This window comes from Tetrao urogallus (assembly GCF_951394365.1).
Source record: "Tetrao urogallus genome assembly, chromosome: 6".
In the NCBI taxonomy this organism is placed as follows: domain Eukaryota; kingdom Metazoa; phylum Chordata; class Aves; order Galliformes; family Phasianidae; genus Tetrao; species Tetrao urogallus.
In genome coordinates, this window is record NC_136819.1 from 34,494,961 (window position 1) to 34,522,828 (window position 27,868).

Here is a 27,868-nt window from a genome sequence, read left to right on the forward strand (position 1 = left end):
TTTCAAATGCATGGCTAACCGTGACAGGGAGAGCTGGGCTTGACAGGCCATCGGGGATCTGGGTAGTCCCCTCCAGTCTTCTATTCTTGAGCCCATTTGTGATGCAGATAGTTGTCCGCTGACCTGGAATGAGGCTGCCTATTCATTCCTGACAAACAGCCTTCAGATAGCAACATCTTTTCATAACTAAAATGAGCAAAATAATGGCAGCAGTATGAAAGGCTCACATCTTGTCACCAATTCTCATAAAGCACTCGATTCTGTAAGCAGAAAGGCATAGTAATTCATATTGGATTTGAGCATATATGCACTCACACATGCAGGCACGCACGTGAGAATGCACAGAAAAGCATGTAGGAGTTGCATTGGAAGAAACAGAACTGTCTTTGTAAGTAGTGCTTGTTGGACATAAAATCTAGTTCCTGAAATACATGGAACTTGATGGAACAATGGGACATTCTCCACTCATCAACATGCACAGCTGTGCATACTGTTACATTATATATATATATATATATATATATATATATATGTAATTTGACATGTAAATCAGATAGGAAATGTATTCCAGGATTTCTGCAGAAGACTGTAATTTGACATGTAAATCAGATAGGAAATGTATTCCAGGATTTCTGCAGAAGACTGTGTGCTTTTACTGCCGTTTGTGTGAGAAAAAAATAATGTTAGAAGCTGTGCTTGAGGCTGGCAACAAAATACTTAGAGAAATAACAGGTGATACTGCAGGCCTCTCCTCTGCAGATGTTAATCACCTACTCTAATACTGTGAATGATGTCTGTCTTTTATGACAGGTGACTACTACTATGACAGGTGACACATTTGACTACTACCGTGGCTCTGCCTCTGTTACAGCATAATTCATTCATATTTCTATAATGATTCTGGGTAAGAGCATTTGTAAGGATTTAAAAAATAATAATTTGAGTCTGAAGTATTTTTGCAGGTAAAATAGTACAGGCCTTATGAAAGAATAAGCAGATACATTAGTCATAACACCAGAAAGGGATTAAGCACTAGGAAGATTAGGTTAACAAAAGAATAATTAGGATTAGGGGCAATCCTGCAATAGGATACATGTACATCAATTCATAAGGATTTTTTTTTCTGTTAGATATTCCTTAGTGGTAACTTAGAATACACCAGCTCTCTTCAAGGACAGGGCTGATTCATCTCACTGGCATACTTTTCTTTTTTTATTCCTCTGAGTATTAAGGCATCTCTTCTTACCGCTCCTCTGTAAATTAAGGCAGTAATACAAAATAGGAAAAAATAGGGCCATACACGAAATGCAGAGAAGATTATATAGGAGTTGCCTTCTCATTTTATCATAAATGTCAGCCTGAAATGCCACCTGACAGTGAAGATTCCTTAATACACTTCCATCTGGGCCTTTTGTGTCTCAGTTGCCTCATTTGTTCTTTCTCAGAGAATCGTTTCCACTCCCTGAAGAGTGCAAAGCCTGGACAAGCAGTGTGCACTTCAGCAGCGCTTACTGACATCCCTGACTCATCCGTCTGAGGGAACCAACAAGAGGGCACTTCTCTTCTTGACATAAAGAGTCTTCACTCTGTCTAGGAGGTGAGAAAACAGACCGCCAGGGTTGCAAGCAGACTATTGTCATCTGTATTGATTCTGGACTCTTGTTCCCTGCAGGTGTCCTACACAAGAGCAGATAAAAAAGGAATTTTCAGAGTAAGGGGGATAAAAGCTTTCTTGCAGATGCACGGTAGTGCAAAGGAAGAGCTCTCCTTGATAGCTGATGCATCCTCTGGTATTTTCTCTTATCTACTCTTCCATTTCAAATATATTACCTGTGTAAATAGCTGTGTGAGGAGGACAGTAAAGGGAAGAAGAGGATTAAAGTTATCATCTCTAACTGCAAGTCACAATTAAAGCAGTTTTTTTCTCCAAGGGAGTATGTCTGATAGAAAAGAATCCAGTCAAAGAATTTTTTTCAAAATATTTTTGGTGAAGATTTCTTTAAGGCAGTATTGCTCCTCCCAGGCTGCTTTTCTGAAGTAGGTCTGTATGAACCTGTGTATCAGTGGCAGGATTTTTTCCTTTTATTGTTGACTGACTTTTGTGGGTTTGGTGTGTGATTTTTTTCTCAACATATGGCGTTTTAAAACATTTCTAACCAAGGATAAGAAATGCCTCTACAACATCTTCTAATCACTTTTGATAAACGTGATACATATTTGAGAATAAGTTTTATTTATTTAATTAGCTCTCACAGTTACAATCCTAGTGTTTCCTCTGGTTTCATTTTCCTTACTGACAATGCTTTTGAAACTGTAGATAACATAAAGTTATCACTGTTCACTTCGTTAAGAAACAAATTGTCATTATCATGTAGATGCATTTAATATAGAAATCTAAACTTCTTTGTTTAGGGAATAAACCACAGCATGAAGTGATCATTTTCTTCAAATAGCAGCGATGTTAACAGAGATGGCTTTTCTTTCAGAAAATAACTAGGTGGATAGTATTAATCAGAAGTAAGCAGTAATTGATGTCAGCACAATATGTTGGGACTTTTCCTATCTCTACCATATAAAATAGATAGATAGATATCAATAGATATAGGTATATATCTATAGATACCTATTTTATCTATAGATAAAATAGATTTTCTATTTTTTCCCTTTTCTCCAAGATACATGGTTTTTACACAGCTGCATTGTACTCTTCTCTGTTCTCAGGAGTTCTGAGATGTTAGGAAAGGGTATTTGCATTATAACTTCTAAAGCACCAGGCAAGAAGCAAGTCTTTAAAACTGGAATGAAGAAATAACTTTTGCAGTAGCTGTTGTTTTGCCAATGTGTATGCTTCAAGAACACAAGGGCTTGATCCAAGGAGAGTCAGACAGAAAATGTAACAGTAACCATTTTGTAGCATTGAAGAAAATAATAAAAAAACCTCATTTAAAAAAAAAAAAAAAAAATATATATATATATATATATATATGCAGCTTACCTTTTTCTGCCTGCTTTCAATAATATGAAAAAAATGCCTGTTTTTGTATGGTAAGCAAATTCTGTGTTCTTTTTGATAGTCTTTTTCATTGTACTTTGTATTTGGTGTATTTATTCTCCGTGTCTGTGCTTCAGTAACATTGTATTAATGTTGGATTGGATTAATACTTATTTAGAGATTAAGCTATTTTAAGTGATTAACACTAACAGATTTCTCCTTAGAAATTTCTCCTAAGCCCCATGTGTAGTTTTTGTAAACTGCAGAGCCTACCTTTCCTTTCCTTCCTTTCCTTTCAGTGCCAGTCTGGGCTGGACACTTTCTTGAACGTCTTTTATAACTCCTATGCTTACTGATTTATTTTTTTTTTTCCTTCTCTCTCCTCACAGAAATAATCTTATAAATTCCTACATCCTATAGATTCCTACATTCAAATTGACTGCTGAACTCAACAAAAAAAAATGATAAAATTTTTTCTTATGGTGAACAAACAAGGTCAAACTAGGCTCTCCAGGTATTATGAGCATATAGAAATTCATAAGCGGACAATGTTGGAAGCTGAAGTAATCAAAAACTGTCTCTCTCGTTCAAAGGATCAAGTAAGTTTTTTAATTCCCTAGTTGTTTTATTGCACATAAGTAATTCCAGAAACATGGCAGTTTTCTTTGTAGGTCATTATTTCATTTGTACCCACGAAGAACAAAAATGTTTCTCCATAGTGTTCATGTAGATGAGCTGTTATTCTGTAGTGAATAAATGTTTCTGTGGAGCTTATAATGATTTTGGAGTTTTCTGTATCACTGTCATAGGAGAGACTTCCTTTGCTTGAAAGAGTTCAGAAGTCCAGGAATAATTTATTTTTTCCTGTTATTGCTTCTCTAGTAGTGATCTATAGATAGACCATAGTCTTCTTTGCCAAGAAGGGTGGAGGTATAGCATGGACAGCTCCAATTTTAAGCAAAAAACTTGTTAGAGAAGATTCCAAATCACGTACTACCTAAAACATAGGGTTTTTGAGTTTTTTTTAAAACGTATTTTTCAGCCATCTTGGGCAAAAAAAGATCATTTTTAGGCTTTTATTTCTTTTTTCTTTTTCTTTTCTTTTTAAAGTTTTTAAACATTGTGCATGAAAGTGAGAAAACTCAGCTTTTGGAATTTCTGTTAGATTGCTCTTGAGATTTTTATGGCTCACATAATTGAGCTGTTGGTTCTTAAAGAAAAGTACCAAAATTAGCAAAAAAATTCAAGATCCATTTGGTGAGAAATGTGACTGTGAGTGCTTTTTTTTTTTTTTTTTAATTTGTGTTCTGAATTCAGCTTATTTTTCATTAATTGTGTGTCTTGGAACAGTGGTCTTAACACATTTAATTCTAGAAAAAAAAATCATACAAAACACCCATATAAACTGCAGATTCACAGAATTAACAGCAACTGAAGAAATTAACCTCCTCCACCCTGCTTGCAAGAGCATGTCAAAATAGAAACTAAACCAGAAGAATTAACAGCATGCTGCCATTTCAAGGACTGAGCAAAATCTTAGGAAAAGGTTATTTGTAAAGCTGTGTGTAACAGCACCATCTACTGGCTGCTGACTGGCGGTGAACTGCAAGTGGATTTTTCCCTTTGACTATCTAGAACACTTAGTATTTATAAGAAGATTGAGCATTCTTAAATATGAAAATGATCTTCAGTTGCCTCTTTTGTAAGTGCTTCTAATTGAAAATTTAGAGGGAATAGTGACTGCCCTTGTATTAAAACCCTGAACAAATTCTTTCAGTTCTACATGTTCCAGTTTATCCATATAAGAAGCGATACTAAGTTTTCTGTCAATAGATGAAAGGTTTAATTTCAAAGTTACCCCCCTAAACTTATATTAAATCAAAATTACCTGTTGGACGCTGGGAAAACCATTTGTTTTTATGTGCTTTATATGAAGGAAAGATTAATAATGTTTCAAGTTTAACTGGCAGCTACTAAGTTTGACAAGTTCTGCTTTTGCCTAGTGCTCTTTCATTGAGTATAAGGACTTTAAGTTGGTATACCGACAGTATGCAGCCCTTTTCGTAGTCGTTGGAATCAATGAGACAGAGGTAAGAAATTATATGCAGTCTTTAAATGTAAGCTTGTAGTAATCAAAGACAAGAACTCAAGCTTTTTTTCCAGTATGGAATTTGCAGTATATATTAGAGAGCTTCAATTAGACATGACAAAAAATATGTACTTCTTGTAAATAGAAGAGAAGGTTCCAAGGATTCCTTATAGTGGCCTTCTGGTACCTGAAGGGGGCCTCCAGGAAAGCTGGGGAGGGACTTTTTATAAGGGCACGTAGCAACAAGACAAGGGGAAATGGCTTTAAACTGGAAGATTAAACTGGTAGATTTAGACTAGATATTAGGAAGAAACTCTTTTCCATGACCAGTGCTGAAACACTGGAGAGAGGTTGTGGATGCCCCCTCCCTGGAAGCATTCAAAGCCAGGCTGGATGGGTCTTTGAGCAACCCAGTCTAGTAGGAGGAGTCTCTGATTATAGCAGGGGGGTTGGAACTGGATGATCTTAAAGAACCTTCCAATCTATTCTGTGATTCTATAAATTTAAAATTGTGGGGTGAGGTTTGTTAACAAATATCAGCATCACAGGCAGCTCAGTTGTCTCCTGTGTAGTGAATTCCCAGCTGCTCCCTGTTTTCAGCTTCCTTGGACAAAGGAAGAAAATCCATACGTTACCTAGAAAGATGCTATTTTATTTTTAAAACAAAAGGAAAAAAAAAAAAGTATCTGACTGAAAATTACTAAGTACTGTTACTTAATAGGCCTTGAGGACTGAGTCTGAACTGAAGTGTTCACAGTGATTTACAGTTCTTGAAAATTAATTTTAAGCTTACACCTGAAGACATTAATTTATGTGTATTGTGTATTGTGTATTTGTATATGTTTATGTTTGTTTAACTTACTTTCAGAATGAGATGGCAGTATATGAACTAATTCATAATTTTGTGGAGGTTCTGGACAAATACTTCAGCAGAGTGGTGAGTGAGACTTTGAATCTACTGTGATATATTTCTTCTTCAATGCTCCAGAGAACGTCTTTTCAGGGGAAGAAAAGAATTTATTTTTTTTTTTTTTAACATTCATATATCACTGTGAAACAGCAGCATGATGTTACTACTGTTTAAAAAAAAAAAAAAAAAAAAAAGAAAAAAATTATTAAGAGTATTAGTTGACTTTTCAGACAAGTAAAAGCATGCATGGTCTATTTATCATCAGACAAGGAATACCAGAAATGTTTCTGATAGGAAAGCATGTTCTTATATGCTTATACTCAGGGATTTCTTTAGCTCACTGCTCTCAAAATAGCCACTGGCATTTTATATTTCAAAAGGGTTTTTGTTTTTTTTTTTTAAAGCAGTTTAGGACTATGTTCCTACATCGTTACTAAAGCAGTTGTACCAGATAGCCTCTGTAGAATGATGGCACAAGAACATTCTGGCTCTTGAGATTTCATTTGCTCTATCCCTCTAATTTTGTTCAGTGAGAGTAATGACAGCTCCCTACTTAATGCTTACGCTGTCTTCATCTTTAGTAGGACTTTAGTAGGAACACAGTCCTAAACTGCTATTAATTACAGTTCCGGCACTATTTAATACAGAATTTGTAATAATCTCATTTTAAACAAATTTGAGTTGAGTAATATTTAAGCATAATTTTAGATTGGCTTTATTAAAGTGTGGTGGATACAATTTCCTCCATAGTCCATCAGTCTGAGAGTATTACATTGGTAATGACAAGAGAGCATCACACAATGTTTATGGTGCTTATGTAGTAGATCCAAAGTAGATGTGGCAGATCTTCCTGTATGAATTCAAGGGCGTGACTGAAAAAGTCTCCTAAACTCTTCACCATTTAAAGAGTTTCCATGCCATTCTTTGTGTTCTATTTTCAACTGCATATAACATGGTAGAACACTGAAGAAGGTGGCCATAATTCTAGTTAGGCTTTCTGTCAGTAACCACAGAGCAAAAAATATTTTAAGTTTGTACAGTTATGGATTAATGTTTAGGATTTGCATGATTTTAGAGGACCAAATTATGACAACAATGGAAACAAAACTCTGGAAAAGGAAATAACATCTGTTCTCTAGAATGACACTTCATCTATTATTTTTTAGGTTTGTGAGTATTAAATATTTTCACACTTTGTTTTTGTCTGATGCAGTTTACAGAGCTTGAATTAAAATATAAGCACAAATATTAACAGAATTAACTGTGAGTGCTATGGTACGTAATTCTGAATCACCTTCGCTTCCATTATAGCTGCTCAGGAAGAACCATGCATACTGTTTAGAATACACACTCCAATGTTTTCAACTGCTTTTTAATACTAAGTTCAAACTGATTAGACTTCTTAAAATAGAGTTTTGTGATGAATAAAAATCTCTAACCGAAGGATGGCAAGGTTACTCAGTGCAGACCTGCAGACCAGTCTGATTTAGAGCATCCTTGGACCACAGAAGAAGTTGTACTTCTATCAGTGAAAACTAACTAAAATTCCAGGGCTAGTCTGTGAATGGTGGAATCCATACCAACAAATATAGTAAATTCCCTTAGTAGCAGATAAAAATATTCTGTGGGAACATTTTTCTTTCATCGGAGACTGGGGAAGTTCAACTCTAAGTGTGCGGGATCTGAGGCTGTGACTGATTGTTTCTAAATTTAAACATTTAGCTGAAGCACCCAAGTTAGATGTCTGGTCATCCTATGCTCCCATTACAGGGACAGAGACAAACAAGTTTCTCTAGAAAGTGAGTCATGTCTCAAGTTTGCTGAGACAACTGCTGAAGATAGCCATCTCATGTGCTGAGTGTAGAGAGACCACAAGGGCTGCTAGCTCAGACACTTCACTTAAATGAAGTTGGTTGGGCTGAAGCAATAGCTGTACGTGGTAGGGTCCAGTGCATAGAGTTGCTGTCTGTCCTAACGTGTGCTGCACAGCTGCCACCACCGTGGGTATACACTCATGTTTTTATAAAAATTATAAACTTTGCATTGCCATCTTGTTTTTGCAGAGGAAGAAAGATTATAGGGCTGAAGATGCCATAAGCAGAGGTGCTGTTTTTCTGCCTATTCTCTGCGACAGCACTGCATATACTCTCATTTTCACTTGTGAGTGACTTTAATGGTTTTTTTTTGTTTGTTTTTTTGTTTTTTTAAGTAAAATTTTCAGAAGCTTAGCTTTTGTTAGAGGTAGGTAACACATCAAATGCAGAGGAACAGCACAGTAAAGAACACAGAACTGGGCAGTCCATAGAAGAATATTAATCAGCCTAATTTTTTTAATCTCTATTTTGAAGACTTTATCATCTGAAGGGATATGTAACGTTCAATGACTATGAGATGAAAATCAGACCGTGATTAATGTTTTTCTCTCTTTCTTTCAGAGTGAATTAGATGTATCCTTTTTGGTATCAGAAAGCCATTTGTTTACCTCTTTTTGGTGTATATTCTAGCAGTCAACGATACACTTGAGTTTACCTTAGATGGAAATAGGTAACATTTGTGCTTTTTTTGTGTGTGTTTGTTTTTTGGTTTTGTTTTTAATTAAGTAGTTTTGTTAGCTGAATAAACAAGTTGTCCCAGTGATGCTTCTTCCTAATGTGTTAACATCACTATATAAGCCTCTCTTTCATGTATTAAATAAGTGGGTGGAATTTCAAGTAGCTCTAAAACTACAGCTTAGATAGCATAGGAGCTACTTTCCTGGTGTGATTATCACAAACGATAAAAATGGAAGTGTTATTGCAGCAGCTTTGTGGGGAACAACTTGCTGCTAAGTGTGAAAGTTTTACAAAATTACAAAAAGCTGACTTTTGTGTTGCTTGGACTGGTGAAGCAGTGCTTACTTGAACACATAAGTAACATATAAGAAGAAACATATTTACATTCTCCTTGTGGGAGAAAGAAGGAGCATTCTCTAGAACCAAGTATTTGAAGAATGTTGCTTAGATCCAAAAAAGAACATTACATTCCATTGCAGCTAGCTGCTTCTTCCAGGATAGAAAAAAAGCTTTGATACAGGAAATACTTTATGTGAGTCAAGTGTATTCTTCTGTCCACTTTTAGAACATGGCACACATAATTAAAAATTGAATTATGAATTTATATTGACAATTTTTAAGGAAACAGGTTAGTAAACTGTAAAATAAGTGGATGAAATGGAAACTCACATGGATTAGCTTAAAATTGTTCATTAAGGAAAAGTTTCTCTCTAGGGTCGTAATGTTAGGGAATGTGCTCACAGAAGATCAGCCACCTTGCAGACTTTCAGAGAATTTATCCCAGAGTATCAACTGCTGTTAGATAGGCTAGAAATTACCTAAAGCAAACATCTGAAAAGATAAAATGACAATACATGGTATTGCTTGAATCTAGATTAAGAGAAGGAAGAAAGAAAAAAACAACAAAAACAGCAGCTTCAACTAACCTTTAGATGAATGAAGATGAAGGTGAATGATCCAGACAGAAATCAAAATTCTTTAATATTGTATATTCAGTAGCAAAGCACATATGTACTCACGCTATAATCTGTACAGATTTTGTTTGTGCTCCTGGGTGCGTTACCTGATCACAAGGTGTTGGTTGTACTTTGTAATGTCTTGAGCTTGTACACACCCTCAATTACTTGCCTGGAATATCCTGAGATATCTTAAAATGTTTCTATATGACTTGAATGTGCATTTTTCCCTCCCTTCTTCCCCACTTCACTATTTGCCTCTAAGTTGTCTCAGGGAAGGAGACACAGGATTATGTCACATTTATCTCCTTTTAGTATGTGTGCCACATAAAAACTCCTAGTGAGACTAAAAAGTACTGTTAAGGTATTTCATAATGGCAGCTCTTGGAGTTACCAATAGCCAGCAGAACATTTAAATACCAATTTTAGTAGGTGCCATTACCTCTACTGCCAATCTAATGGCCAAAACTGTACTTACTATTCTTACAGGAAGCAGGACTATAAATGAAAAGCTCTGGGTGATGTACATGTCAGTACACACCATATATAGCTTTTCCTGTTGCCAGCTGCTCAAACTGGCTTGCTCTGGTGATTTTCAGCTGGGTGTGGATCTGTGACTTCAGGGCTTTAAACCCTGAAATGTGGGGTGAATTGCCAAACAAGTGACAGGTGGAGAGGATGAGTGTTGCTGAAAATCAGAGACATCTCTCACTGGGCAGGGCAGGCAGACTTGAATGGCTAAGCAGCGTTTTATGTCAAGATGTAACAGCAGAGAAGAGTCATAAGGCTTACAGGAAGGGGAAAAAAGCCAAGATTATTCACCGTGCAAGTCTGACTGTTTGCCAAGAATAGCATGGTAAAGTGAGGTGTGAACACAACTGAAGAAGGAAGCCTATGTTTGGTTGAGAGGAGGGGGTGAGCGATGCCACTCTGGGGGAACTGTAGTGTTGTTATCACTGAAGTTAGTAGACGGCAAAAATTAAAAGCCAGCAGGAGTTAGCTTTATTGCCTGTTGAAACTTGAATGGAATGTTATCTAGCTTTGTGAACAGATCCTCCCTGCCCTATGTAGGTCAGCGTCACAGTTGATCAAAACAGGAATAGAACAACTCTCCCTAAAAATTCTCACATCACAGTAATAAGGAAGCCATAACTAATCAGAATAAAACATTTGTGAGAAGATCAATTTGCGGGAAAAGTGGAATATAGGAAAAAAAAAAAATTAAGTCTTCACTCTGCCAAGGAAAACAAAAAAAGACCACAAAAACCTTTGGCTCTGAAACTGAAATTGTTCATGTTTTAAGGACAGTACTGTTCCTCAGTATTGAAAGGCTTGAGTCTGATATTTAGAAGCAACTTTGCCTACAGTCAAATTCAGAAAGAGGTCCGGAATTTAAATACAACCTAAAATTAAGTTAGGTGGTTAAGTTTGCCAAATTGGAAACTATTTGATGAACCACGGACGTATTAAAGCATGATCACTTTTTGAGACAGATGGTAAGTAACATTAAGGAAACAAATATCCATTGTTATGGATAAATTTCAGATAACATGAAGGTATGCATTCAGTTTCAGATTATCTTCCTTTACTTGAATGTTAGATTGTGAATATCTTTCAGAAAGCATGTAAATTAAATACAAGCCATTTACTTATAGCCTTCTTCAAGATTTATTACTAGATTAATGCATTAACTTTTTGAATCACATTACTCTTAAGAAGCTATTTTCAAGAAAACTAAATAACGTCAACAATTCATGGCAAGGAAAATTATACTTGAGAATCAGATTTTAAGAATTTAAGAATTCAAATTGCTTGATTAGTTTGATTAGAAGAAATACAGGACATTGGCATCTTCACATTCAAATCATTATCCCTTGATAACATTTTATATTTATGCAATAAACGGTTCTCAGGCCAACAGTAAAATTAATCGCCAGTGTCTACATTCAAGCTTACTTTTCTTTTACTTCTGTGTTGTAATAGTGCAAGATGTAACCCTAACCCTAGTACCAACTTCAGATATCTCCAATGCTGGCCCATGAAAAGCATTGGCTGACCTGTCTCCTTACAAATAGACAAATAACTAGCACACTTTAATACCTACTTTTTAAATTTTTCTTTTTTTAGATTTTTCTCTGAATTTTTTTTAATGTAGTTCAGAATATACTTAACTTGTAACGTTTCTAGATCATGTTCAATTTGGACAGAGTGCACATCATACTGGATGAAATGGTGCTAAATGGCTGCATTGTGGAAACAAACCCCAGCAGAATTCTCGCGCCGCTGTTTGTGCTCGACAAAGTGGCGGAGAGCTAGGAAGATGCAAGACTGACTGAAGCATTTAACAAAAGATGGTGAAATCCTCAAGAGCATACCAACAAGCAATCCTCTCATTTTGCAAGACCAACTCGTGCAATATTTAAATCAGCTGAAAAATATTTCCTGCTTCTCCTGTACCCTGAAAAAGACATAGAACCACAAAGTGGAAACTTTATTTTCAGACTTGCTAAGGATACAGTGGAAGCCTTTCTAGAAAAAGAAACTCCTCAAGAATTGTTTTTTCTTTCAAACAAACTAAGAATAAAGCAATGGAAACTTACTTGTGACTGTGTAGGTATTGCTCTGAATCACGTAGCATTCTGCCAGACCTAGAAAGACAGAAAATATGGAAAAACAATTTCAAACTAACTTTCAGTGACACTTCTTAAAACAACAATATGGTTTTTTATTTTCATTCATATGTACACTGTGTGTAAAAGTTCGGTAACTTTTATGACTATCTTTAAACTAGATTCAGCCTTAGTCAAAAAGCTGGTTGTCTTGACCACAGAGATCCTCTGATTTTGGTTACAAAATACATTTAAATAACATAAGTGTAGATGTATGTAAGATTCCTGCATGTTGTGTTAAGTTGTAACTAGAAGTTACACTTAAATATTATAACATTAATAAACTAAGTAAAATCAAAAGGTTTGATATTTTATAATACACATTTGCTTCATAAATCACACAGCATCTTTTTCATTTTGGAACACCACTGTTAAGTGTTTTGTTTTCTCCCCTATTATTCCCATCCATCATGATTAAAGTCTATAGAAGATGATCAAGAAGAAACATGCACATCTCTCAAAACATTTATGTAACAAATCAAGTCTGCAGTAGGAAGTAGCTTACAGTAACTTCTAATCACAAGGCATACAAAATATCCATTTGCATCCAAATGCTACATTCCTTAAATCGCTGAAGTCACCAATTACTTTAATTTACCTTTCTAGAATGAAGTTATCAGGTTCCTTCTTTGTGACGCCCAAGCCAGTGCTAGGTGCAACAGAAAGAGTACTGTGAGAGCACTGTGTTTGAAAGCACGTTGACAGCTGCAGAACGGTAAGCTGCAGAATTAAATTGTACAGAAAACAAGGCCTGGTGAAGTGTAGTGGAGAAGAAGCGTTTACAGCTTACAACTTCCAAGTTCTCTTCCTACCAGCCAGGAAACCTCAGCATCCTGAGAAACAGGTGGCATTCAAACTTCTCAAACTGAAGACAACACAGAGTATAGGCATTTCTTGCAAACTATCACACAAACTTCCAATTAAGGTTAGTATGTTGATCTCTAATTATACATACAGTGCCAGCAGACTGCAGCCTAGTCCTGTATCTCAGCAGGTTGCCAACATAAATATTCTTCTCAATTCGAGACAATGCTACAATTAAATACATTTTAAAAATACATACAGAACTATTTCCTTTAATTGACAATGAAAATACTTAACAGTGATGAAAGCAGAAAACCCACAAAGTATCCATCCATAAAGAACTAACTATATGGGGAAAACTTGCTAGGTTCAGCATGAAATCCAAATTCTAATACCTGATCCTTAGGCCAGTATTTGAGGCAGAATCTTTCGGCAAGCCTTTCCTCAGGAGTTCAAGCAAGAACAATTACCAAAGAGAGCTGGCACAGAACAAAACATACCATGCAGACAGATAGAACTAAAGTTTTTCTTTTTTGAAAAGTGAGCAATAAAATATGTTTAAAAGACACATTACTTTAAATGACATCTTATTTGCTTTGCCTTGCCATGAGCTGCTTTCTGCCAATAAACATCTCACCACATGACAAAACCAAGATAGGCGCTCCACCTCAAGTAAAGCAGAACCTGCCACACCATTGGAACCAGTTTTCATTCCAATGTAATAAGGAATTACAGTCTCAGACCATGGGCCCACTGAAAAGCACCAAACCCTGCCACATGCAAACTTATCACTGCCAGTTGCACTGTGTAATGTTGAGAGTTGAGTACACAGATGAGTTAATGACATTAACTATTGCCTTGGATTTCTTTTAAACCACGACAAAAGTATGGCCTCTTGTTCAAAACACATACATAGATTTAGTAACGTAAGTAAAATTAAGAAGGTATTCAGAGGAGACAGTATATGTTGCAAACATTTTAATGATTACTGTTGAGCTTACACATTGGGTGTTTTGTTGTTTTAAACTTCAAACTGCAACAAGTTAAATAAATGTTTATAATATACAAAGAAAATACAACCAAAAGTAAAACTTGCTTTAAGTGTGCCTTGCACTAGAAACCAGTGTTGTGTTTTTTTTATTTTATTTTTTAATAGCTTTATTGTTGAACTGCACAAATACACTTAAGGATTTGATCTTCATAGCAGGGGATTTGAGAAATCAAAATATATTCCCACTTGAAAGAAAACAAAAGGTTGTGCATGATTATATGCAAAAACCCACTAAAATATTCCAATAGTGCAGGCACCATTAAAAAAGAAAAAAAGCTGGAGATGCCCATTTACTCTAAGTTTTAAGGAAGCAAGTTTCTGACCAGTTAGCTTAAAGCCAGCAGAACAGGGATCAGTGATGGCAACTGTAGTGTACAAGGTATTAAATGACAAACTTTACACAAATACACTGTTAGAAATTTGTATCAGTGAACACTGAAAATCTGATGATCTGTTCTTTGGAACAGTCAAACAGAACCACCTTAATTTCCAGTTGTGCAAGCCCTTGAAGCATCACACAGTGTTCTGTGCCAATTTCTTGCTGGCTGTGTAGTTACAAGGATTTATTCTGTCATTAGCAGCTAACAAAATTATTCCACATGTTCCTCACGAGTGAAAAAAGGCAAGTCTCGTCAGAGCACAGCGTGGAGATCATATTTTTCTGCACACAAACACAAGAGGCTTTGCTAGTATCAAAAAACACTTTCTGATGTCCAATATTGCAGTCAACAACTCAGTTGAGATGGAAGCCTTTCTCCATTGTAGCAGCTAGCAGACGCTCTCTCATAATCTCCTCAGAAGAATACTCAGGCAACTTCAGGTAATGCACACATGTATTCACAGATGGGTAACTGGCATCTGTAGCATCAACCTGAGGAAAACAAAGAACATTTGCTGCTGCAGCTGTTCACTTCATGTGCTTATGTAACATAAGGATGGCAAAAAACAATGGCATCTGGAAAGTTACAGACCTAAAAATGTATCTACTTTGTATGTACATTAAATCCTTTCTAAGCAAACGAGATATCTGAGAATGGACTTGAAACCCAGCACTGAAAGCTTGGCATAGCGACATGGATTAGAAAAGGAAAGAAGATTTAAAAAACAACCAACCAAACAAAAAAAAACAATGATTTTTGTTAATGCAGCAAGGCCTACATGCAAACGCCAAATTAGCTGGTTTGGAAAGGTAACTTGAAGAAACCACACCTTGCGTACAACAGTCAGTCGGGGATGTAGGTTTGCCAGTCCTCCTGGTGGGAGTGTTGAGCAACCAGTGGTGAACTGGAGGAAAGCCTTTCTTTCATCTGAAGACATACCACACAGAACTCTCACAAATCGAAGGAATCCAGGGCTTAAAATAAATTGAAATGATCAGTTATGATAATATTCTGTGACAGATGTTCTGCTACCCTCCCCAATTTTTTTTCAGACATGAATATCAGCATCTTTAGCAGTGCCTAAGTAATCACTGTAAGATTCCAGTTTCTGTTCAGTAGTCAGTTAAGAATAAAACATCATAAATCATAAAAACACTTTTTTACTCTTCTTGCTGAATACTACAAGGAAAATTGCAGGTAGATTAATAACAAATTCTCCTTACTTATCCTGGAGCGTTATTTGGCCATCTTCTCTAGCTGTTCCTACAAACAATTGAAAACAATTCAAATCTATTCTCCGAAGAATCTGACTAAGCTTAAAACCTTTCATGTTCATATATGAGTTTGTTTCTAACTTGCTGAAAACTTCATGCAAAACAAAATATGAAAAAATGTAACAGACCACAACAGATCTTCAGAGAATTCTCTGGATACCACCACTTTCATCTGTATCAGCCAAAAAAACACGGACCAGAGGGCATGTATGAAGAAAGTACTACTTTCTGCAACATGCCCGCAGGTATCAGACACTGCAGTTTCAGCTGTATCTTTGTATTCAGGGCAGGCTGCACTCAGCATCTCAGGCTGGTTAGGATCCTTCACAGAATGCTTATACTAACATAGTTTCACACCTAATTTCTACGTTACAGCTACTAAAAAAGATGAGTAGCCAAAACCAAACCATTAAGACCACCTCCCAGTAGCCAAACAGCAGTGTATATTTTGACTGCACAGTACATTTTGTTTCAACTATACTTGAAGAAGAAGTAAGAAATAAATGACAAATATCAACTGTAGCCAACTGAAGTCATAGCCACCAACAACACAGACAGAAGTAAAAATTCTCAAGTGATGCATTTTAATAGCATGTATAAGTAAGCTGCTCTTATACTTCCACTAGTTTGACACTTAAATATTTTCTTTGTTATTTATTCTCATCATGAAAACACCAAGTGCCTTCTAATCTGTCTGTTGTAACACAATTATTCCATATATGTTAAGGCAATTAGTTGTTCTTCAATCGCTGTCAATTCCCATTTTGCATCTTTACCTAAGGAACATCCTAGGTGTTTTGTCAACCATACATCTAAGTGATTTTTAAATCACTTTGAACTGAAGTACCTGTCCCGTGTATATCCCAGTTTAGGTTCTGTATAATTGATGATATCCTCTGCTGCCCAGGAAGGTGACTGATTTCCACAAAGAATCATCTGAACTTCTTCATGGCTGAAAGAACTCAGCTTCTCCATTGGGAAGACTCTGTTGAAGCCATCTTTAATATATACAAGATATTGTTATGAACACACACCAAAAGAATGTTTAACGAAATAACATCAGCACTTCAATTGTACTTCAATCAAGTAAACATGTACCAACATTTTCTAAATTAACAAAACTGAATGTCTCCAAGGTTTGTAACGGTATACCTAATGCAAAAGTGTTATGAAACAAATCTCTTATTTACCTGCTACATCCTCAAGTGTTTGTTTTTGAAAGCCATTCTACATCACTAATTCAAACCAGGACACCCTGAACATCAGGAAGTCCACTTAAATATATATTCTGCCATAATTAAAATTACCTCTGAATGCCTCCATCTGTTTCTGTATACCAGTATGCATACAGAAGTCAAACATGAGATCCACATACTCCTCTGCATTATCCATTGTTACAGTCTGTAAAAACAATATATAAATACTCTAAGAATTCACAGTGCATTACAATTACTGCTGAGATTTCTGAAAGTTGGTCGATTCCTTACCTCATCTTCACCACCTGGCTTGAGATCTACAGCTGTAAATCCATACACTTTGGATGACGGGCAAAACTGAAAATTTAAACTTCAAGACAGAAAAATCGTTAATTGCTAACTGGAAACAAGTTTGCTATTGCTTTTGTAAATACTCAAGATTAATGAACCCTCCCTTCTCTTCCATTTCAAAATACTGCAGATCATTTTGCATACACCTAAAAGTGGTACCACAGTATAAAACTACAATTGGTAATGGACTTTGCAAGTAATAGATATCTCCTGTCTACAGTATGCATGTGTATTTGCTCACTACTTACTTGGTTTTGCTATAAAAAAATTCTTGCAGTTTTCTTTAAACTATCAGCCTCAAAACAACTTGAGCAGCTTAATTTAGTTCATGGACTCAAAGATAATCATTTACATTAATTTCCAATACTAATAGTTATAAAGACACTTAACACACTTAGGCCCTTCAGTGGTGGTACTTGTGCTTTTTCTCATTCTCTCTTTCATTACACTTAAGTCAACAAGGCCATAAGCAATTACCAAACCCTAACTATGTAACTCCTGTGACAGAAGATGACTTTTACGAGTAACTCACACTACTAGTGTTGTTTGAAAAGAAATATTTTAGAACCACAGAAGATGACATCCTGACTCAAAATCACACAGGTATGATTAGTTTTGTATCTTCCAACACTGCACTGATGTCTATTAATACATACCCATGTTTCAGAAAAGCTCAAAGGGTTCTCATTAAAAGTTCTTCAAGAAGTTTAAAAAATTTCAATACTTGTCATAACAAATGGCTTGATTCACATTTTTGTAAAGGTCTTAGCAAGTATTTAGGTGTTCCTACACAGTCATAGTGGCATCATGGTGCAGCCATATTTAAGTTAAAACATTAAAAAAAGCCTGAACAGATAAGAAGGAAAACCCCTAAAAACAAGAAGGAACTAGAATCTACCTACAGACAGCAAAATGGATTTTGGTGCATCTCTAACGACTGCACGTTCCCCCTCACAATGGTATTATTGAAAACAAAGAAATCTCAATTCTTATTAGATGTGGTAATGTTCATCTCTAATACAATATGGTTTGTTTACTTATAAATATGAAAATTCTTACCCTAAGTCCTCTATGCTAAGCGGCGGCCCAGAACCTGATGGATTCTTCAGCATTAATTCCTGTAGTTTTGTATTTTTTTCATCTTCTGACAGACTTTTGTTGCTTAAAATTTGACGCCTTTTAATTGCAAGGTCCTTAATTTCTTTTAGAAACCTTGCTCTATGTGGATTTATTAATTCAAAGTCTTCCCATGTTAGAATTCCATTAAACCAGGCAGGAGGTTTAGGTTTTGGTGGATCAAGAATAAATTCTGATTTGGAGTCTTCTTCCAGACTTCCTACTGACAGTGAATCATGCCCTTCTTCTGTAGAAGCCTCTGACTGACTTTCAGTACAGTGCAAGTCCCTGTCACTCCGTGATTCATATATCAACTTACTCATATTGCTTTTAATGTCTCCCATACACATGAGTTTAAAAAAAGGCTTAGAAATGGGTAAATCCACAAGTCTGTTGTCTTGAATGCATTTAGCCAAGAAAATTCCAAGGAAATGAAAGAGTTTGGTTATCCTTTCAAGTTCATCACTATCTTGTGGGAATGGTGCTGTGAAGAGTCCACATGATCGCTGTACATAGTAACCAGGGGGTTTTAATCCACCACCAATATCAACCTGATTTAAGAGACAGAAAATAAACATTAGCATTAAAAATGCATAAATGAGAATAACACTGATGAAGGTGAATTTAATCATATGACTGTGCTAGTTAACTTACTATTACTGTACTTTTGTGTTATAAAGAAAAAAATGAGAAGGAGCTATGGAAAACTGTGGTCATTCCTGATGATGATGAGTGGCTGCTCAGTGACCAAATGCTCTTTCCTTCCTGGCTATCTAGCTCAGTTTTCTCTTACATAAGTTTTGAACACTTAGAATTTAACAGGCAAACAGAAACAGACCTGACGAGACTCATCATCTGGAAAATCGTCATCGCAAAGCCAAGCTCCCAAATCTGTCCTCTGAAATTCTGCTGCTACCAATGCATAAAACTCCAAGGTAGGACCCAGGCCCGTTCCTTCCTCCCCTAAAAACTCAACCTATAAAAAAAAAAAACCAAAACACAAGGAATATTAACAACAAAAAAATATCTAGTGAAATGTTCAGTGTTGGTTATGCAACAGGATGTTCCATATCCTGGCCAGCACATTAGAAATGGCTATCTAAGCTCACTCTACTAGGCAGATATGCTTTACCTCTAGAACAGATTTTCTGTCTGCATGAATCTGCATGACATTTTCTGCCCATTCCATCAGGGATTCACCTCGCGGAACTTTCACCCTTTCATGCTTCAGGCGCCCCACTCTGAATTCTCCCGGATCATCACGTCGCACCGTGCTCGTGGTTCTTGTTCTTTCAACAGTGGCTTCGCGTCTGTTTTGTAGCCACACAATCGCTCTAGAAAAAAAACCCACAAAACACTTACTTAAAACTTGAAAGTATCCACTATTAAAAAGTTCCTTTGTTAAGTACTAATCACCTTTTTCACAATTATCCAAAATGCAGAAATATGGGCTGCTTTATATTTTATGAATTTAGCAAGCTAAATAATTTTTTGTTACTATGAAGGGTCAGACAATGTTTAATATAATAAATAGCAACAAAAACATTTAATATATATTTGAATTACTATAGCTTTAACGTTACAGCGGAATGAACAGAGGGCATCATACTTTATATCACACATGCAGAAAACCCTACAGTTTCTTCCTAATGGTAGTTGGCCATTACAGGTTGCACTATACTGCAGAACAGTTGTACATGAGCCCATTAATACTGACCAAGTTCTACAAAACAATTTACTTGCTTACATAATAATCAGAGAAGCATTAAACCAAAGCTTAAGTGCAGTCATTCATATATAAAATGACATTAAGTTATAATAATTAGAACAATAATAACATAATGAAACTCTTACCTATATAATTATGGGCAAGAGTACAAAAAGTTTACTTAAAAAAATTCCAACATATTACTAGTGTTACAGGAATTATACGGGTCTTTTGTTCCTCCATAGCTCCAAAAGACCCATATCAATTAAGCAAGAATAAGATTAAGCAAGCCTCTAATAACAATACTTATACGAAGGCAAAGTTCAAAATTCTTGTACGGATTTTCATCTATGCAGCTATCAACAAATCTACCATCTGTTGGTTGTTTTGTTTGACATTTGCCCAGAGGTGGTGGACACCCTGTCCCAGGAGACATTCAAAGTCAGGCTGGACAGGGCTCTGACATAGGTGTAGGTGTTCCTGCTCACTGCAGTGGAGCTGGACAAGATGACCTCTAAAGGCCCCTTCCAACTCAAACATTTCTACAATTTCTCTACTAAACAAAAACAAGAACAAACAAAAGCTATGTGCTTTGGTTTATATTTTCAAAAATCATTTAATTCACAGTTACTTTAAGAAAGCTCTTTTATTTTTGTTTTTTAGTTCATTGCGCAATGAACTGCAGCCCAATTGAATTACTACCTGGTATAACTATGTACAGGAACCCAGCCATGTCTTCAGATAACATGCTGAAGAATGACATTTCTTCAAATTCAGGAGAATATCAGACAAAAAGCCACTCATTATAAACTTCTAACACAATGCATGAGAAATGTTAGAAGTGTCCCAAAGTTCTAAAGCTTCCCAGCATCCTCCCATTTTTTCTGCTACCTGCCTAAAATGCTTAAAATCTGGAAAGCCAAGTTTATCTTATTAGGATGAGGTTTTTCTGTGAGTTACTAATTCAAAAAGCTATTTTGAAAAATAAATAAAATAAAATAAATCTGAGAGGTGGAGATTTTTTTTTTTTCCACTTGTTTGTTTACCTTGATGCTCCAAATGCTGTGCAGGTGAAGTATAACTGTCTAGTTTCAAATGGAATTAAGAAAGGACACTTGCTTGTTAGCTGCTCACACCAGTCTGGCAAAGCTCCACTTGCTAGTGCCAAGGGTTCCTGTAGTTTAATGAAAGAAACAACAACATAAAGTATTTCTTTTATTAAGCTCGGGTTGTTCCAGCAAGTTTGTAACTAATGAACAGACACCTGATATACGCAGGCTGAGTTTTCATCTATTCTTAAGCAAGTTCCTTGCTTCTTAGCAAACTCTTTTTTTTTTTTTTTTTTCTTAAATGCCACTACCAAGATGTAAGATGTTCCCTGAGTTTCTAGGGTTTGAGTGGAAACAGGATGCTTTGGCACATACAATAAGATCTGCACTAAATCCTTGGGATACCTACTGGTCAAAGTATTGTGGGGAAATCACAGTACGTAATTATCAAGATAACTATTTCTGAATTTTGCTCAAAAGTGGTCAAATACTTAATTCTGGAAGACACCACAAAACATTCAGTGGTAGTAGAGATGATCCATACTGAAATACTACTATAGTCTCTTCTAAAATACAAATGTAACAAAGACTGCCAGAATTATTTTATTACTACAAAGATATTTGGGTGCCTAAACATCCTTCATAAGACCATGAAAAACAAACTTGCTTCAATAATTAGGGTGACTTAACTGTAACTAAACAACCTCAAAAAGCAAACAAGGAAAAGAACTAAGTGAATTTAGAATCTTCATTTTCTTTAATAAAGATTAAAAAAAGATGTAGTTCCACTGAAGCATAATTTCATATCCGCAAATATTACCTGGGATGGTGAGGGTGAAAGATATGACATCAAATAACCCCCCCTGCAAATCCTCTCCTGCCCTACAAATGGAGACTGGAGATTCCAGGATTGCAGCAATACTGTCAAGACAACCTACGCTCAGTTACCACATATCATAATACTCCTGTTCCCAACTGTGACTTTCAATTTAAAATAACTTCAAGTTTTTGCTAATGGATGAGGAACTACTCTAGCAAAAACAAAAAACTTGCAATTCTGATTTTCAGGAAGAAGCTTGATGTCTATAGAGTTAATTTGGGAAACCTGTCAGAGCAACTACTTGGAAGCATGTCATTAGGTCTCTTTATTATTTTGTAATGAAATCCACCAGCTCATTAGAACAAATACTGAAGTTTGACTTAGTCATACTAAACTGACTAAATGTCAACCAAGATAGTTCAGAGAGTATCTAATATAAACAAAACATTTACAGTAAGCTGATAAGCACTTTCTTCCACCTTCCAGAGGATTTCACAGATGGTTAGACATAAACTAAACCATCATTTTATAAATATCACGGCCTGTGTGGGGGATCATAACTGCTATCACTTCGAAACAGTTGTCTCAATTGGGATGGAAAAATTTATGCTTTCTAACCTTAACAATCATAATGTTCATTGCTATGTTTCTGTTCAGACTAGCCTGCTACTGCAGAATTTACTCACCCAAAATAAAATAACTTGTATGAAACAATTCAAAAGGCAAGACAGCAAAAAACCTAATACATTCAAACTGTTTAAGCAAGAAACAGTTTTACCTCAATCTGCTGCAGAATTTTGGTAGTAATTTTTTTGCTTGTGAATTCATCTGGTGGAAAGTTAAACTGAGGATGCTCATCTCCTTCTGAAATGAAGAGAAAAAAATCATTTATTTTGCGTTCACTAGAACATTTGAAAAACTTTGCTTTATAACTCACATACCTTCCTGAGAAGTTCGCGCTGTGTAAGGGTCACTAGCAACTATATACAAAATGCGAAGTAACTGCAAAACATCTTCCACTCCACAGGAGTTCTGCCCACTGCCAGCTTTGGCTTGAGGTTGCTCTTTTGCCAAACTAAGGATATCAGAATTCTGAAGAGTAGAAATGGCCCCCTGGCTTAATCCAGATTTTGATCCATGTTCACAAAAATCCTAAGGAGAAAAAATAATAATTTTAAAAAACGTTATGAATGAAAGCTGCACGTTACCATCCTTATGCTTGTGTGCTCCCAAGTTAATGAGCACTGAAAAATCACAATGGTTACTGTGTTTAACGTGAGCATTTAGTTAAATTGTTGATAATTCAAATCATGATTCAAACACACTTTAACACATCTATATTTAACAGAAGACAAAAAAAAAAAAAAGCAAAACAGACTTGCTATTGGTCTGTGAACATTCAAAACAAAGCACACAGCCACACATAAATAAAAAGACTGGATGCAGACATATACCTTGTATGCAGCTATGAGCTGGGAACAATTTCTGTTTTTCCTAATACTTTTATTAGTGCCGGTTAATTTCCAGTGGCGCAGGAAAGCTGAATCTGCATTCTTCTGCAGGTAGGTTATCAAGTCATTCTTTGGTAATTCATCAGTGCCAAGGTACTGCTCCACATGCTCTACTGACCAGCAACCCTACAACAGGAACCACCTGTTTTTCCTGATTGTAAAGTCTTAAAAATTTCATCATGCATTATATATTTGAAAAGAACATGCATGAACAATATGCTCACAAATCCTTTAGCTAATTGAAAACTGTTAGTTTTTTTAATGTAGCATTTCATAAACTGCAATAAGACTTACTTCGCTGTTGTTTAAACAGCCACGACAACATAACAAAGGCAGGGAAGTCTTACCATTTTTCCACTTTCTTTTTCTTTATCAGAATCCTTCATTTCTCTGTACATGATTCTAGATATTAAAACAATGAATTAGTACTCCATACTCATAAGCATGTCCTCAAAGTGTGAAGTTACACACTGAGTTGTTAGACACAATGACACTTAGGTAGCATAATCCCCCCCCCAAAAAAAACAAAACTAAGCAAGTTGATTTTCATTTCCTAGAACATTCAGCAAAGCTCTTAAACTAGTGCAAGCATTTAATTTTCATGGTGCGAATAAATTAAATGCTCTGCAAGATAACTACATCTTTTTAAGTCAAGTTTGAGTGCACAAACCACTTTATTGCTCAAATTTCCCAATATGGCTTTAGGATCTTCATTGCATGAGCTCAGTGAAGCTTGAAATTCTATAGTAGTTTACTGTGTATGTATTAACTTAAGAGACTTGCACATTTACAAATATTTCTGTTTTTAGTATTTTTTTTTTAAATACAAAACACTACTTTTGACACAAGACAACACAGACAATAGTTGTAACACAAACACTGAAAAAATATTCAAAGTTAAAAAACTGCAACAACCATACTGCTGTTGCTTTCATATGCATTAATTTTCCAATTAGATAGAAATTATATTGGTATGGTAAATGAGACATGCACAATTACAGTTTTAGAATTCCTATTACCATAAATCAAGTAAAGACAAGTTAGCATAGAGAGAGTAGCTGAATTTGGAATGGACTCCATTTGTATTGTCATACATGCTCTTAAGCCCTTTAAGCCTTCTAAGTATAAGAAATGCCCTTTGCTTGAACTTGCTTTGGGTCCTCATCTCTCGTAGGCTCTCAGGAGCTTAGAAGTCTCTCACTAGCACTGAGGGGAAATATTTCTTTCTTCAGACTGATGGCAGCATTCTTCCTACCAAAGCCCAGGATGCTGATGACTTTTCTTTGCTGTAAGGGGGCAAAGCTGGCTCATGTTCAACTTTATCTCTACCAGAACACTCATGCCATTATCTCCAACCTACTTTCCAGCGAGATGGCTCCCAGTCAGCAGCAGTGCTGCATCCTAACCTATTGCCCTTCACACTCCTCACTAGGTTCTACTCTGGACTGGCACTGACTTTCCTTTCCCTCTATTTGTATGCTCAGACAATGTCTCCATATTCCTCTTGGGTCACTTGACATTCCTTCCATCACTTGAATGCTTCCTTTTAATGTTTTGAGTTCTTTCAGGAGTTTCTTCATCCATGCAGATTTCCTACTGCCTCTGCTTGACTTCCCACACATTGGGACAGATCATTTTTGAATGCGGAATAAGCAATCCCTCAATAAAGTAATCAACCAGCTTTCTCAGATCCCTCTTCTCTCTCTAATACTGTCGCAGTTAACATTAGAGATCATTATCATTATCTTTTTTTTCTTTTTTTTTTAATTATTTTTGAAGTAGTCATAGTACTACCTTCAAAACTGATATAAACATTTGAACAAAAATGTAAGGAAAAAATCCAACTCTAGCATTGCTTCTTACAGAGGAGGGAGAGATCTTAACATTGTTTTTCTTCTGTCTCCTAATCAGTCACACAGTGTTTTCTGCAGAATAACAAACTTGTGAGCTTACGTGTACGTTGGCTCCCAAATACGTCTAAGTTTGTCAGATTTCACATTGCCATTACAGGAAAGCTGTAACAATTTCTGTACATAATAAAATATTGTGGATCGAAAATTTGTTAGTGGCAGTTCTACTTCTCGAGTTGTTCCAAGACCTGAAACTTTCAATGTAAGTGCTAAGCGTGGTGAAGGCATACACTCAACCTCTTCCAAGAGTTCTGAATGAGGTGTACCTGCAAAAGAAAAATCATTTGACATGTTAACATAAAATACATAAAACATGACGAGCTGCCTTAAATGTTAATAAAGTGGTTTAATAAGGAACTATAAAGATTTCCTGCATGCAGGCCAGCAAGTTTAGCAAGTACTGAATTAAAACTATGAGCTATTACTAAGTGCCATAATTATACCACTTCTCTATGTGAGTAAAGCTACCATCTGTTTTTGAAATCCATATTGATTCTTACACATCAGTAATATTCTCTTTAATATAGTTATAGCACATTAATTATTTATTTACATGGTAACTTCCTTTTGTACTGACTCTTTTCAGTTCACCAAAATCAACAATGGTTCATTTCCACATAAGCCTAAAAACATGCACTCCTTTCTGTAATGAACACTGAGACTACGCCTACAGAGCTGAAGAAGAATGAACTAAGGAACAAGAACCTATGCTATGCTGCTTGTCATACAGACTGCTCAGTGACTGTATTAATTTTCCTATCACTTAGGCTTTGGAATGCCTCAGCAAGACCTCTCCAATCAAAGCTACTCTAGGCAGCTCAATACAGACATTATTCCCTGTAGGTTGACCGAGATAGCAAGAGACCTAACAATAATGTGAGTTAGATTCAAGACTGACTATTTCACATGGTGCTTAATTTACTTATTTCTCAATGCTTGCACACGCAGAAGCAAATGAAGCTCTCACTCAAACAATGAAAAGCCACACAGACACAAAAGCATGTTGTACTGGCTAATAGTGATAGGATCCCCGGAGCCCAAAGGCCCTTATAAAGCCTGATCACATACCACAAATACACCTTGTCAACATACCCGGTGGAGGGATTTCTAAATCAGTTGTTTGCTGAACATTTGTTCGACCAGGTCTTGGATCAAAAGCAGGAACCAGAGCAGAAAATTGCCGTTTCAATACATAATCATCATCCCATGTTCTTCTACGACCTCCTTTGGTCTCATACTCCTCTTCTTCCTAAAATAAAGGAAGTAAAAAGGAACTGTAGTAATAAAAATTCTGTAACAGAGAAACTTCTATCAAAAGCATAAAAGTTAGTCACTGAATGCAGCAGTAACACAAAGATGAGAAAAGATTAAAAAAAAAGAAGTAACACAGTTAAGTGCCAGCTATTTAATTGGTCAAGCAGGAATCAAAAGAATTAAGCAGAACTACCAGCATATAGAAACCTGCACTGGTAGGCTAAACTTAGAATAGGTATCTTCACAATTTCTGGAAAAAAAATGAAAATTTTTGTCAAGCACCAAAATGACATAGGAAAATTTACCATCACGCAGGTCAGCAAATTTAGTGTAAATATTCTGTGTATTGCACAAACTTTGGAGTATCAAAGACTCAAATCAATACTGTCAAAATAAATGCATTAACTTTTCTGAATAAAGTAGGGTTTTTTGTAAATATATAAATACGTTGCTCTATAATATGCATTTTATCCATTGATGAAATCAAATTCCAAAATACTGTAACTATGATGACAGGAAGAAATCTGATTTTCAACAAGCCTTCGCAAATATTAACTACTTGTTACTTTTCTAAAACAAGCCTTTAATCTGTTCAGCTATTCACTGAGAAGAATGAATATGAAAGGGAACACAGGAAAGGAACATTTTCATTTGCATTTCTCAAACTGCATCACTAAAAGGAAAAAAAAACACAGGAGCCCATCCACAAAGTAACAGCATTTCAATCAGCCAGTGAAATGGTGATCCATCACTTCTGCTGTCAATTTGTTTCCAGGATGCTTTTTAAGATGTCAGTTCTGACCTATAATGTTTCAGAGTGTGCTGATGTTCAAAAACATTTTTCTCTTGAAGAAATGTTGAAGGTGGTACAATTCATCAAATTTGCACAGGAAGGGGACTGCCCACTTAGCTATCCTTTCCAACAAGGCCTCACAATTTTAGTGTATCCACGTGTGCAAGAAAACCTTTTGTTAATACTCAGGATATACACAAGAACAGGAAAAAAGGCACAATGAACTGCCTTCTGGAAGAGGTGTTCGTTTTGCAGTGCCAGAGAAGCATAAGCTGATTTTATCTCTGGCATTTCATTTAGAGCCTTAATGGATTGGTACTCATAATCGAAGATCCAAAGAATGGCAGAGGCTGGAAGGGACCTGTGATTCCTGCTGGATGAGGGGTCACCCAGTGCAGGTGGCCCAAGACCATGTGTATCTGAGGTCTTTGAAAAAACATGAGGAGGTAGACTTCACTACTTCTCCAGGCAATGTGTCAATGC

At 36.0% G+C, this 27,868-nt stretch overlaps 2 protein-coding genes across 2 annotated transcripts in view; one reads left to right on the forward strand and one right to left on the reverse strand.

Moving 5' to 3' along the window:
* Positions 1 to 3,453: 3,453 nt before the first annotated feature.
* On the forward strand, positions 3,454 to 11,815 carry AP4S1 (adaptor related protein complex 4 subunit sigma 1; the record flags this gene model as incomplete). Its single annotated transcript, XM_079537112.1, has 5 exons — positions 3,454 to 3,591; positions 4,996 to 5,082; positions 5,950 to 6,018; positions 8,427 to 8,438; positions 11,687 to 11,815. The coding sequence occupies 5 exons, from the start codon at positions 3,454 to 3,456 to the stop codon at positions 11,813 to 11,815; spliced, it is 435 nt and encodes a 144-aa protein (XP_079393238.1).
* Positions 11,816 to 14,756: 2,941 nt separating this feature from the next.
* The window catches only part of HECTD1 (HECT domain E3 ubiquitin protein ligase 1), a gene marked incomplete at both ends in the record, with an annotated part of 54,050 nt that continues 40,938 nt past the window's right edge, over positions 14,757 to 27,868 (reverse strand). The window contains 15 exons of the mRNA XM_079537456.1: positions 14,757 to 14,894; positions 15,233 to 15,377; positions 16,525 to 16,675; positions 16,985 to 17,078; positions 17,165 to 17,243; positions 18,284 to 18,891; positions 19,179 to 19,316; positions 19,473 to 19,674; positions 21,095 to 21,222; positions 22,696 to 22,781; positions 22,859 to 23,069; positions 23,372 to 23,554; positions 23,776 to 23,830; positions 25,382 to 25,604; positions 26,431 to 26,587. Of these exons, the coding sequence (XP_079393582.1) occupies positions 14,757 to 14,894; positions 15,233 to 15,377; positions 16,525 to 16,675; positions 16,985 to 17,078; positions 17,165 to 17,243; positions 18,284 to 18,891; positions 19,179 to 19,316; positions 19,473 to 19,674; positions 21,095 to 21,222; positions 22,696 to 22,781; positions 22,859 to 23,069; positions 23,372 to 23,554; positions 23,776 to 23,830; positions 25,382 to 25,604; positions 26,431 to 26,587 (2,598 nt within the window). The remainder of the gene's footprint in view (positions 14,895 to 15,232; positions 15,378 to 16,524; positions 16,676 to 16,984; positions 17,079 to 17,164; positions 17,244 to 18,283; positions 18,892 to 19,178; positions 19,317 to 19,472; positions 19,675 to 21,094; positions 21,223 to 22,695; positions 22,782 to 22,858; positions 23,070 to 23,371; positions 23,555 to 23,775; positions 23,831 to 25,381; positions 25,605 to 26,430; positions 26,588 to 27,868) is intronic.